Source organism: Eurytemora carolleeae, unplaced genomic scaffold, assembly GCF_000591075.1.
Source record: "Eurytemora carolleeae unplaced genomic scaffold, Eaff_2.0 scaffold31, whole genome shotgun sequence".
Lineage (NCBI taxonomy): Eukaryota > Metazoa > Arthropoda > Copepoda > Calanoida > Temoridae > Eurytemora > Eurytemora carolleeae.
This window is the reverse complement of record NW_019396511.1, coordinates 278,027-292,007: the sequence shown is the minus strand read 5'-3', so window position 1 is coordinate 292,007 and position 13,981 is coordinate 278,027. Positions and strand designations below refer to the sequence as shown.

The 13,981-nt window shown below is 34.9% G+C and overlaps 2 protein-coding genes across 4 annotated transcripts in view; one reads left to right on the top strand and one right to left on the bottom strand.

Annotated features, from left to right (window-relative positions):
• The first annotated feature begins 1,475 nt into the window (after nucleotides 1–1,475).
• LOC111704652 (uncharacterized) lies at nucleotides 1,476–7,989 on the top strand. Of its 2 annotated transcripts, XM_023476950.1 has the most exons (3): nucleotides 1,476–1,680; nucleotides 1,898–1,985; nucleotides 5,177–7,989. In XM_023476950.1, exons 2-3 carry the CDS (start codon nucleotides 1,936–1,938, stop codon nucleotides 7,926–7,928), a joined length of 2,802 nt encoding a protein of 933 aa, XP_023332718.1. In that variant the 5' UTR covers nucleotides 1,476–1,680; nucleotides 1,898–1,935; the 3' UTR covers nucleotides 7,929–7,989. The 2 variants fall into 2 exon arrangements, with proteins under 2 accessions (XP_023332718.1, XP_023332717.1); XM_023476949.1 differs by lacking the exon at nucleotides 1,476–1,680 and having other exon boundaries at nucleotides 1,902–2,614; nucleotides 3,308–7,989.
• A 1,280-nt stretch (nucleotides 7,990–9,269) lies between these two features.
• The window catches only part of LOC111704643 (fatty acid-binding protein homolog 9), a 9,236-nt gene continuing 4,524 nt past the window's right edge, over nucleotides 9,270–13,981 (bottom strand). Inside the window, exons 6-9 of one of the 2 annotated variants that reach the window (XM_023476940.1) lie at nucleotides 12,666–12,714; nucleotides 11,541–11,569; nucleotides 10,172–10,210; nucleotides 9,270–9,714 (exon numbers count right to left, since the gene is read on the bottom strand). In XM_023476940.1, the coding sequence (XP_023332708.1) occupies nucleotides 9,679–9,714; nucleotides 10,172–10,210; nucleotides 11,541–11,569; nucleotides 12,666–12,714 (153 nt within the window). In that variant the 3' untranslated portion in view covers nucleotides 9,270–9,678. Of the gene's footprint in view, nucleotides 9,719–10,171; nucleotides 10,211–11,540; nucleotides 11,570–12,665; nucleotides 12,715–13,981 lie in introns of both variants that reach the window. The other variant, XM_023476941.1, reaches the window with a different exon arrangement.

The following is a 13,981-nucleotide window of genomic DNA, read 5'->3' as shown; positions in this document are numbered from 1 at the left end:
ATAATGATGTAATAAACCTTGCTCTCCCCCATCTCATTAATGATTTGTAATGTATATATTGGTCTCCTATTCTACAGTCTAGGTTAACTTGATAACTTGCAGGATTAGTTCTTATTTCTTAGCATAGATGGAGTTGCAAACAATATCCTTAAATTTCGACAGAAACATTAATGATTCATCAACTCAAAGCAACTAAGCATTCGCCACAAATTCTAATCTTAAAACACGTAGACCTTTGTAATTCGAAACTTTAAAATATGTTAGTTCAAGTAGTTTCAATCTAAAATATTAAAAGTTTACACTTTCGGGTTGCAAAATTAAGAAAACTACTTTAATAAATTTGCTCTTTTCTTAAATTGAACATATGCACTGAAGTAGGATTTAATGAATAGCAAAAAGAAGTTGAACTAGGTCTGGCTAACTGAACTAGTTCACTAGAGCACTCTTAAATAAACTTGAAAAGTAGTTCAAATATTCATCAATTCTGGTTTTTCGCTTTTTTTTAATGCAAATAAATGGGCAGAAGTCGCATTAAATGCTTGAATCTTAAAGATCAACAAGTTTGAGAGCTATAAAACTTTAAATATATAATATCTCTGTTCCTTGCAGTGTAGTGATACAAGCAATTTCCCATCAACCACCTTTAAACAACAATTTCAGGGAATTAAAATAAAAAACAAAAATTATTTTCAAAGGATCAATAATTGTTATTTCGATCAAATAGCCCTTCATTCGTAAAGTTAAATTTCTGATTCAAAATCTTGTAACTAAGTTGAATCTCTGATTCACAATCATATAACTAAGTTGAATTTCTGATTCACAATCTTATAACCAAGTTGAATCTCTGATTCACAATCTTACCAAGTTGAATCTCTGATTCACAATCTTAAAACCAAGTTGAATCTCTGATTCACAATCTTATAACCAAGTTGAATCTCTGATTCACAATCTTAAAACCAAGTTGAATCTCTGATTCACAATCATATAACCAAGTTGAATTTCTGAAAGCACAATCATATAACAAAGTTGAATCTCTGATTCACAATCATATAACCAAGTTGAATTTCTGATTCACAATCTTATAATCAAGTTGAATCTCTGATTCACAATCTTAAAAAAAAGTTTAATTTCTGATTCATAATCTTATAACCAAGTTGAATCTCTTATTCACAATCTTATAACCAAGTTGAATCTCTGATTCACAATCTTATAACCAAGTTGAATCTCTTATTCACAATCTTATAACCAAGTTGAATCTCTGATTCACAATCTAACCAAGTTGAATCTCTGATTCACAATCTTATAACCAAGTTGAATCTCTGATTCACAATCTTATAACCAAGTTGAATCTCTGATTCACAATCTTTGTTTCGCGCCAGTCACCCCTGACGCGAGTTTGTTGTGATGCCCCTGGAAGCTGCCTATACTGTGAGCGTACTTCATAGGGGAGACCGGTCTTTTGTTTATATTGTGAAAAACTAGGCCCGGCCGGTTCTGTACTCTCAGTCATGTTTCTCTGTTCATGCTTTTAGTATATATATACGTTATTTTCGCCTGTAAATTTCCGCGTGGTAAAAATGAATTGATTAGTGAACGTATTTATTTTTCAGAATAATAACGGTTTTAGACTTGAGATTTTTGATATTTTTGTTGTCTATTGCTTGTGAGAGGAACGTAGAGGTATGTACAGAACCGGGGTCAAACATTTTGTGATTTTATAAAAATGATGGTTTTATAATATTCTTAGCCTACTATATTTTAGTCATTTACATTTATTCTCGATAAAGTAGTAGAATTGATAAGTTTAAAGTTTCTTGGATTTTAAATCTAAAGTAAAATTGACTAGCTTAAAGTAAAAATAACGTTTTCTGGAATTGATTAGATATTTCTTTTTAAGATTCAACCATCAAGATCAACTTCCATCATTCCAGAAATATGGTTGGAAAGAGGAAGGGTTCGACTAACTCACGCAAGCCAAGGACTAGGTAAATGCTTTACCATTGCTTTATGAACTGTAGAGTACTCTCTGTAGAGTAGCTTTACATTCAATAGCTTCACATTGAATCTCTACACTTAATGAGGGAGTCCAAAACCTTGAAAAGTGCAGAATATGCCAATGGAAACAAATGCCAAAGGGGTGGGACGAAGAAGGTCTTCATCTGAGAGTCAGGGGGATCATCTGAGTAGTACCATAAACCCTGTTAATTATAACGTTCCATTGATTACTCCGAATACTGATAGATGCTTATCACAACCTAATATTTCGGGGTTCATTGATGATACCTACCATGCAAATGCTGGGACCCGGCTACAAACTAGACGTGCTGTGGGGGGTTCCAATATTGAAAATGAAATCCGTACTAAGAGGGATTTTGAAAACATTGAGGATCGGATTATTTCATGGGAAAACGAAGCTACTAATTCTGTACAATCATTAGATGTTATTGAGTATAAGCATAGTTTGTTTTGTACAGAAATAGATAAGCTTAGATCTAATGCTCTGATGGGAAGGGTGGATTTTTGTATGATTGGAGATCTTGGAATCCTAAAGAGCAGATTAGATGCCATTCGTAAAGATGCTAGGAGATTATTCAGAGCTAATCGTGAAACTGCAGTGAACTCAACGATAATATATATATAGATATGCAGGCAGGTAGAAACCTCCTTCCTAAATTGCCTGTAGCAGACAACTAATTTTTGAACCTCTGAAAAAATGTGCACAAAGAGACATCTATAGCAAATTGATTACTTTCTATATGCCTTTCTCCCCTTTCTGCTATCTGTAGGAAATACGCATTTGTGTTATATAAACATACAGTACGCGTATTGCATCCTGTATAGTTCAAGTGTTGCTATCTGGACCTGTTTGACCAATAAAATTAAATTTCAAGGTAACACAAACATACAGTACGCGTTTTGTTTATGTTATGATCAGATCAGTTGTAATTTGTCCTAGACTCGATGTACTTTTATAGTCATAATTTTTATTTAAATTGCGTTAATTTACGTATGCCATTCAGTACAACTTGCACATTTAAACTTTGTCTAGTAAAATTCCTACCTCAGTTTTATTTGCATTGATTAATTTGTTTCATTAAGTACAATATGCAGTATACATTGTTGATACAATAGTACGCATTTAGTGTTATCACGCATAAACAAAGTGATAAATTAGCAACAATCCAGAGGATAAAATGCCATGCGTACGACAGAGATGATGCTTTGTGCTCATTATCTCAAGACCTCTAAATTTATACCTGTCTGCATATCTATATATATATTATCGTTGAGTGAACTCCAACTTTAGGAATGACGATGTTTTTACTCCTAATCCTAGGGTTAATAATACACCTCCTAATGATCGCCTAGACCATGCCGATTTAGATTTATCTGTTATCCGATCGCCTACTGTTCCTAATAATGTTGAACCGATAATGACTTTAAATCAGAATTCAAGAATTGATGCTGATTTAGTTAGATCCAACGACCCTACAATGAGGGGGGAACCTGCTAAAGAATGTGAACCTGTCATTCTTGCATCATTGGGAAATCTTAAAAATGATCCTAGACCCAGGTTTCAAGTTATATCTACCTGTACTGATACTTGGAGAGGGGAAACTAATTCTAAGTATGCCAGACTGGACAGTAAAGTACAGGAAATTGAAAGATCTTTATGTGTACTGAGTAAGTCTATAGTAGAGAACGACAAGACACAGGATGAAATAAAACTTCGTATTGGAGAGTTCAATAAGATTTTAAATGAGGTTAAATTAAGGATAGATCAACAGGATACTAGATATTCAGCACTAGATGTAGCTATATGTACACTGCGTACTGCAATTAATGATAGATTTAATCAAGTGGAGACCTGGTTTAATGATATAAGAGCTATGAATAGTCCTGATTGCATTAAATGCAGACTGATTGAAAAAAGATCTTTAGAACTAAAAATGAGCCAACATCCTGAAGCTAGAACTATCCTAGCCCCCCCCCCTTCACCCATTGCATGATGGATATAGCTTACGGTTTCAAGGGACAAGCATACAAAAGAGCAAGGATGGGTATAAAAGTGTATGCCTTAGTTATTGTATGTATTCTGTCTGGTGCAACAAATATTTTAGCTGTGGAAGGATTAGAATGTCAGGATGTAATATCTGGGATTGAGAGACATGCCTCCAGGTATGGAGTCCCTGCTACACTGTTTGTAGATTCTGGAACTCAACTCAAGGCTTTAAAGCATGCTAGTTGCTCAGTTCGGGATGTAGAGGCTCAGGTCCAGGACTCTTTAGGTATCAGGATTGTGGTCTCTAACGCTAAAGCTCATGAGGAGAGAGGAAGGGTTGAGAGAAGGATCCGGACTCTTAGAGAAAGCCTGGAGAAACTAGGAATACAAAACTCTTTACCTATGACATCTATTCAATGGGATTGTTTATTTGCTAAGATCTCCAATACTATGAACAACCTTCCTATTGCTAGGGGAGATACGTCTAATGCTTCTAAATTAGGATACGAAATTATTACACCTAACCAGTTGGTGATGGGTAGGAATAATTTCCGATCTTTAGAGGGTTCGGGGGTTTTCCTTGAGATGAGCTCTAATTATACCCGGATACTTGAAAGAAATCGTCATATTTATAATTCTTGGTTTCAAGGGTTTATTGATAATATACACTTATTAGATTTGCGTCCTAAAAAATGGTTGAAATCAAGCAGATTTCCTGTCATAAATGATATTGTATTATTTGTGTTCAATGATGGGGGTTATAGTAAAGAATCTACAGTTTGGAGACTTGGAAAAATTTCCAAGGTTGGAAAGAGAACTGTTACTGTTGAATATCACATTGGGGATTCCAGGTCCAGTACACTTGTTGAGCGGAGCATCAGAGATATCAGTATAGTTTACTCTGTGGGAGAACTGATGATCAATACTAATGATCACTTCAAAAAATGTAATGATCCTGGGAAGGTTTAATATCCGGAGTATTAACTTCTCCAGGGTTACTATTGAACTGATACTGATTGCTCGAATTGATTACTGGGATATTTGGAATCTTATATACATTGCTGAACTGAGTAGGAAAATATTGAACACAAATTTGCTAGATTTTTTGACAGGGATCGTTGTTGCAACCATTGTATTGTATGATAGTGTATATAATCTTATTTTTTTATTTAGCTTGATTGGAGCTGCTGAGTTTTGGGAGGAGATTGGACGAAGGATTGAGGAGTCCCGTAGGAGAGAATATGATGATTTATTATCTCTACTGATCCCTCAACCAGGAGAGAAAACCTGGGGAGAGAAGAGAGTATTTTGGAAGGTTGAGATGGTTGCAGAAGTAGTTGGTTATCGCCATCGGATTGCAAGAAAAAAGGACAAGATGTGTATGGATAAATACTTGGATGGGATAGACAAGGTGAACCTAGATGTACCTGGAATAGGGCGGAAGGATGATTATCTACCTATGGGAGCTCCTATCTTGGATTATCTCACGGAGAATGTGAGAGCTGGAGCTGGTTGGAAATATCCTAAACTAGAAGATTTGGAATCTTATCAGAGTAATCGGGGTTTATCTTGGGATATGCTGGATCAGGTTGAGGTGAGGGAATTAATCTGTGGAGTGTCTTCTGAAGAGGAGATCAAGGATACCCATCACTGGTTGAGAGATCAATATGGCAAGGATCAAGAGAGGTTTGGAACTCAAATCATATCCATGGATGTCGAGGATGTATTCTGCACTCATTATGATATCTTGAGGATGGCTGGAGATCTTGAGATCACAACTAATAATTCGGTTCTAAACTCTAAGCCTGAGACCTATAGGAGATCTGGTTTGGCGAAGGATGTACACAAGAATATCCCTGGTAAATTGATGATCGGTAATGGAATTTCTTGGGCTCTGATCATATCATTGGACCTGCATCGAAATGAGAAGGATGAATACTTGCTAGAAAGGATGTCTGTTCAGCCTGGATTGTTGAATTTGCTCCGAGATCTTCCCGTGTCTGCAGGACTTGGAGTCCGGAGAGACGTTCGGGAGATTGAGGAGTTTTATTCTACCATCTCTGGAGTCCATGTGGAGCTTGCTAACGGGTTCATTGATCTGGCCTCTATGGCAGTTGTTGCTGGTTACAAGTTCCATGCAAAGAACATGACTGCACTGGGAGTTCAGATACTGGGAACATTGCTCAATAAAACTGTATCCACTGGTGATGATCTATGGGGCCTACGTTGGGCGGAGATACCTGCATCCTTACAGGTTTATGGATTAGGAGATCTGAAGTTTGGGTTTATAGTTTATAATGTTCTAGCAGGAGTGTTGCTGAGGGATTTATTTCCTGATCCTGACATAGTATGTAGATACTTGGAGTGTGATCAAGAGGGAGCGGTCAACTGGTTCTTGGAGTGGTTGTTTCTGAGCTTGGAGGGGACAGAATTTCATGCAGATTCTGAGGAGAGAGCTGTTACCAGGATTGATCTGTTGAAATCCCTACGTCATAGAGATTCTAGAGATAAACTGGCTTCTGGACCTCCGCCTTATATTATGATCTGGACCAGATTATTGGGTTCCTGGCCTAGTATAACTCAGGGTGGATGCAGGTTTCTAATCCAGTGCAGGGAGTGGTTCCTAGTTCAAATCAGGATCTTGGCCAGGGCAAGACTGCAGTGGATGGATGGCAGAGTGCTCAGGTTACCAGCAGAGGATGATTTGATGTATGCCAGGTTCGGTCTTAGTCCGGAGCAGCTTGGTTCTCCTGACTGGAGACAGCCTGCTCGGCCTGGTTCTGGGATGGGAAGGCCCAGAGAGATGCCGGTTGCTGTGGTGAGATTTGATCCTAGTACTACTCGGAGCTCAGAGATCGGGAGATTGTGCTCGGAGCTAGGAAGACCTCAACGCTGGGCTATATTAGAGTGGGCTAGATTGTTCCCGGAGAAATTGCAGTTTTTCTTCAACAGAATGGCCAGGGATAAGGGTTTTTGTATTTTCTATAGATCTATCTATGATTGTCTCCGTCTCTTATATCTCAGGATATTCGGTCAAGCTCCTGTGAGAGTGATGTTGGTGGAGAAACAGCTGTATGAGTGTATTGATAGGATGTTGGATCAAGAACGTTCTGCTCTGGAACGCTGTGAGATAGAGGTTGTGATCCGGAGATCTAGAGTTCTATGGTTGGAAGAGGTAAAGAGTGATTGGAAGTTTAAGGAGAGATCTAGGTGGAAGAGTGGATTGACTCCTTTACCTAGCTGGAAAAGAAAGTTCTCTCAGAAACGGTCTGGTTCAGTTTCTAGTGGGAAAGGAGCTGGCCAACCTAAGGAGAAGAAGGTGAAACTTGCTAAAGAGGAATCTGTCCTTGTCCCTGTGCAGATTGTCATAGATTCGTCTGAGGTCAATAGTGCAGTTAGGGCTGAGGATAGTGTTGCTAGCTCTGTGGGCGTGTTAGAGATGATGTCTAAGTCTGTTCAGACAGATGAGACTACAGGAGCTGGAAGGAGTAGGGATCTGTCCAAGAAGAAGGTTGGAGGATTCCGGAGTCGGAGCAGGTCAAAGAGAGGAGATGAGCTGAAGATCAAGTTTCCTCCGATTGGATCTGGGAGGGTTCAAGTTCCTGGTTCTGGTGACATTAAGAAAGTTGAGAAGAAGAGTTATAAACCTGGTTTTATTGATGATCTTATTGCCAAGGATAGTATGCAGGTGATTGATGAGGTTGGAGATGAGATTGATGATGTTGGACAGGTGGATGATGTTGAGGCTTCCGTTGATTCCTGTCCTATGCTCACTACACGTCGGAGAGAGAGGTCTAGTTCTAGATCTAGGGTTTTAGCTGTACCTAGAGTTCTGACTTATGATGAGAGAATTGAAGCTGAGGACAGGTTCATGGAAGAAGATGAGTTTGAGTTTGAACTCAACCCTAAGGAGAGTAAATTTTAAACGGAACAAGTGCCTGTTCATTATTGTTGAAATACATTTTTTATGAAACTTTGAGCTTTATTGTGTGTATTGATTATGGATCATGCTTTTGATCTTTAAACTTACAACTTCAGTTGGTTCATCTCAGTGAAAATTTTGAGATATTAGTCCTTGGGTTGCTTGAGTGATGGGGTAGCAAATTTTCCGCGGCATTCGCACACAATTCTGTGAATGTAAACAGTAAATTAGGTAAAAGTATTTCTCATATTTGAGAATCAATCAAGTTTTGCGGAGCGACAGACAGTAAAAATAAATTGCGTTAACATTAGGGATCGATATTACAGCTTAGTTTACCTAAGTTAATTGTTTCTGATACTTGCAACTGATGAGAGTTTAACGTATAGTTAATTACTTCTCTCTCATTATATATCAGCATATAGTGTATATCTTAAGTATATAAATATAATTTCTAATTTTGAAATTTCAGATAAAATACCAGATTTCTGTTGTGCGCATTGCCGTAAACTGCAAAAATATGCGCGGAAAATTTGCTGCGTCGATTCTTCTACCATTATTTAACGTTTACCCAGAAATAACGCCACACCTGCTATAGGAAACATAAATACGAATGTCTTGTTTTATTAAAAAGATCTCTTGAATATCCCGTGTTGGTCATTCCCTGATGGGATAACAAAATGAAGAGATAAAGTATTAATCCTAAAATTTTAAGTGCCCAAATTGGGTATCAAGATCAAGCGTTCCAGGTTATCAATATCCACACAAAAGTTTCAACTCAAACTTTGTTTACAATCTTTGTTAATGATTTGTTTACAATCTTTGTTATTGTTTACAACAAAAATTGAGATAATTATCTCAATATTCTATTCTAAGACGGAGCTTTTTCCACTAATATGTTTAAGATATAGTGTTAACCTAAGATTCCTTAGATTTAAGGGTTATATTTGGTTTATTACCCTGAACATGGTCTAAGCAGAGGCGCAACTAGGACTTTTTCTAGGGGGGGGGGGAGGTGGGTTCCCCCCCTTTTTCGAAAATTTTTCAAAAACAAAAGTTAGTTGCGCCTCTGGGTCTGTTAAATGAATTATATGAGAAATAAGAAAGAATAATAAAGAAGGAAACCTTGAATGTAGAAAATAGGTATTAATAAATTCAGTATATTCGTCTTCGAAGTCATTTCCTTTGTGGGTAACCCCGTATCCCTATACACTGTGTTCTGTTCAAATTCTAACGATCAAAATTCTTCTTTAAAAATGATTTTATAAAACATTTATTTGGATGGAAGTGTCTAGGAAGTATCTAGAAATGCAAGACTAAAATTTCCTAAAATAATACATTTTTAAAACCTATTTAGCAAATTTATTATTCCACTTTAAAATACATTAATTATTAACATAACTTGACTTGACTAAAACAGCCTACTAATGCAAATAAATAGGAGGGGGGGGGAGATAACTAAGATCACAGGGCAAAGAAACTTGTACAGATCTGATAAACATTAATTAATAATTAGAAATAATGTTTACCAACCAGGGTTATTTTGTGACGTATCAAAACAAGGAAAAACTGGTTTTAATAAAAACAATACTATGGCTGATATTTAACAAAATTAAATAACATGCGAAAAATTGAGATATTTCAGATAATGATGTAATAAACCTTACTCTCCCCCATCTCATTAATGATTTGTAATGTATATATTGGTCTCCTATTCTACAGTCTAGGTTAACTTGATAACTTGCAAGATTAGTTCTTATTTCTTAGCATAGATGGAGTTGCAAACAATATCCTTAAATTTCGACAGAAACATTAATGATTCATCAACTCAAAGCAACTAAGCATTCGCCACAAATTCTAATCTTAAAACACGTAGACCTTTGTAATTCGAAACTTTAAAATATGTTAGTTCAAGTAGTTTCAATCTAAAATATTAAAAGTTTACACTTTCGGGTTGCAAAATTAAGAAAACTACTTTAATAAATTTGCTCTTTTCTTAAATTGAACATATGCACTGAAGTAGGATTTAATGAATAGCAAAAAGTAACTAGGTCTGGCCAGCTGAACTAGTTCAATAAAGCACTCTTAAATAAACTTGAAAAGTAGTTCAAATATTCATCAATTCCAATTTTTCGGCGCTTCTTATAAATGCAAATAAATGGGCAGAAGTCGCATTAAATGCTTGAATTTTAAAGATAAATCAACAAGTTTGAGAACTATAAAACTTTAAATATATAATGTCTCTGTTCCTTGCAGTGTAGAGATACAAGCAATTTCCCGTCAACCACCTTTAAACAACAATTTCAGGGAATTAAAATAAAAAATAAAAATTATTTCCAAAGGATCAATAATTGTAATTTTTTGTAATAGCCCTCCATTCGTAAAGTTGCATTTCTGATTCACAATCATATAACCAAGTTGAATCTCTGATTCACAATCTTATTACCAAGTTGAATTTCTGATTCACAATCTTAAAACTAAGTTGAATTTCTGATTCACAATCTTATAACCAAGTTGAATCTCTGATTCACAATCTTATAACCAAGTTGAATCTCTGATTCACAATCTTAAAACCAAGTTGAATTTCTGATTCACAATCATATAACCAAGTTGAATATCTGATTCACAATCTTATAACCAAGTTGAATCTCTGATTCACAATCTTATAACCAAGTTGAATCTCTGATTCACAATCTTATAACCAAGTTGAATCTCTGATTCACAATCTTAAAACCAAGTTGAATTTCTGATTCAGAATCTTATAACCAAGTTGAATTACGCCCGCAGTTCCTTTAAAGGAAAAATGAAAGGGGGTATAGGCTAAAGCCTGAGAATCTCGGGAGTTGATTGAGACATATAAGAGTTCTATCAGATATTTCTGTCTCGAGAAATTGATATAAAACTGTGTAAAAGATTCGTAGTATTTAACAGAACATATTCAACGAATACGCAACCAATCTAAAAACTACGATATCCCAGAGGAGCCTTAAAAACTTAAGTTTGCTCTTATTATTATTTGAATTTAATAATTTTTCATTTTTGATAGATAATATTGGTAATATCATTTATGCATCCGGAACATGTCACCAGCACTCCAACTAACGGCATTGCATTATTATTGTCACTTGTCTCCGTCTGTATCACGTGACCAGTAAACTGCACTGCCATTGGAGGGAGTTCTGGTTACTTGATACTGACGTATATCTTACATATATACGTTTTGGTTTAATTTTGACACAGCTTTATGTCAGGATCTCGAGACAGGAACATCAGATAGATGTCTTATGGGTATCGTTCAACTCCTGAGATTCTTAGGTTTCAGCCTATACCTCCTTTCATTTTCCCTTTACAGTCCCTTTAAGACCGCACAAAAAACTGACATAAAAACAAGTTGCTGACATTGTGGCCTTGGATATTTAGATATCACAAAATATAAGCCTTCGTTTATAATCTTCATGTTCAAAACAAAAACAAATCTCAAGAACTGAGTAGGATCAACAAAATATCGAAAAATATTTTCTAAAAACTGTGAAAAAATACTTTCGCAATCAATTTTAATGTGGTTTGAACCAACATTAACAACAAACTTTTTTATCTTCTATCATTATCATTGTTTTCCTTGTGTTTTACTAATGCAGCGGGGTCTCCTGATAATAAACATTTCTTTTAAAAAGATCATATTTATTTACTATTTATTGTTTTTAGTTTTTATTGTTGTTTTCCATAAAATCCCTACTACAATTGTTTTTAAATTTCAAAGGATTAGATTTTGACAATCTATTCTTACAAAAAAAAATTAATATTTTGAAAATAAAAAAACCTCATAATTTTAAACAACGATTTAAAAAAAATTGCTTTTTCCATCTGGGTTCTACTAAATGAAATGAAAGAAATTTTTAATTTAGTCGAAACTCGAGAAAGTATAAAATCTGATTTCCTGTTAGAATTTCTTTGAAAAGAAATTTCAACATACAGAATTCAAGGGTTAAATATTTGCTCTGTTGTATCTAACTATCAAAATCAATTCAAAAATGTTTGTACATAGTTTTCCAGGAGTTCAGATATGTAGTTAAAATCTTTAACTTAAATGTACAAACTTTTTTACAACTATTTTCCCCCAGAAAAATAGCGAAAAGAGACTCTATAAAAATAAATATATAGACATATATTTGAAATATTGTAGAATTTTTTCATCTAATCAACTATGTAAAACAACTGATTATTGGCCTCGAACTCAATTTATAATATACACATGTATATTTGATATTTCAAACTATGACTATTTTCATTTCGCAGTTTATTTTAATAAATGTCTAAGAATGCTTAATTTGTATCTTAAATCTGTGCCTTCAGAGCGCATAGTATTAGGAGAGTAATCAGTTACTTTAATCCTTATTTTTACACTTTTAAATAAATTAACTGTAAGTATAATTTTAAGTGACCCCTCCTCCTTCTCTGATCAATAATGTGGAAGAGATTGTCGTTTTTTAGGCTTTTAAGTGTTCAATTCTGATGATTCCAACAGGGTTATCTGCAGTAGAAATACATAAGACACTGTTTTAAAGATACTGCATAAATGAAAACAATCAGTTTTCAAAATGATAAATAATTCAAAATTAATCAGACAAAGAAGGGTATCGTGCATTGCCGTTTTTTCATGGAGGTCATTTGAAATTACGCTTACAATTCCTTTAATGCTAATTGTTCATGGGTCCATTGTAAGTTGTTAAAAAGAAAGTTTTCCTGAATCTACATAATTCATTTCCAATATAACATTCTGTCCACTTGTTTCCTAGAAATAAATCAATATTCTTTATATACTGTCAGAAAACTGTTCCACACTATACAGGGGTGTACATTTTGTAGAAACATATCCCCCCCTTTAAATACTTATGAAGGTATGAAATACTCTCTTTTCTCCAAAATTCAGCGTTAAAAAACCTTTGAAAAATTATTTTCAGAAGAGAGGATAACTTAAAAAAATGTACCCCCCTACTGTTTTGTTCATTGTAAATTCTGTGTGCATTACACACTCGTTAAAAACTATTTTAGATCCAGAACCAGGGGCACATTTTCTACGGGTCTCAATTTTTTTGTCTCACTGTCTTATTTTGTCTAAAATCAAATCCCAGAATTTGGAATTCAACAAAATCAGGTCATTTTACCATCAAACCCCAGTTTCTGACACACAAATTCATTAAATTCTATAATAAGAATTAGGACAGCTAGAGCCTTTGGAAAACAATCTGGTTACTTTATCTATAAAACATGAATAAATGAGATGTTCATGAAGAAGAAAGCACGATCCAATAAAAAATAAATTATGTCAAAAATGAATAGGAAAAAGCTGAAAAGGACGGATAATAAGGATGGGAAGGAGAAAAAGTGAAAATATATAAAAATAAAAAGAATTGACTCACAATGCAAAAAAGGGCATATAATTCACCCTTGCAGAAAAAGTTAAAATTAAAGCATAATTTCAAGTGCCCCCTCCATGCAAAGATGGCAATGTCCGATTCACAACGGTACCCTTAGACTTTAAGGGAACCGTTGTGAATTGGACGTTGCCATCTTTGCATGGAGGGGCACTTGAAATTATGCTTACACTCCCTTTAAGGAAAAAGAAAGTTTGTTATTAAACCTTGTCAACAACAAGTTAAAAGTAAAATATTTGAAAATCTACTTTTAGTATCTAAGAAAGCCAAATAATGAATAATAAGATTGCAATGCAACGTTGCAAAAATGAAGGTTTAGTATACAATGTTACAACATTTATCGTCCATAAATCAGATGCACAAAAACAAGTGCAAATTCCTAAGAGTGGACCCTAAAATTTTAACAGGTTAATAAAGATTCATTTCAAATGATGATCTACCTACTGCATATAGTTAAACCAGTCTCCCGTTTTAAACTAAAAAACAGAAAAAAATGGTATTAAGTAGAAAATTAACTCATTGACACAATTTAGGACGAAATTAAAAGGATGAGGGGAGGGGCATTGTGCTTAAAAACATTGATCTGAAAGGAATTGCCAATTTTACTTCAAGTGGCCCCCCCCC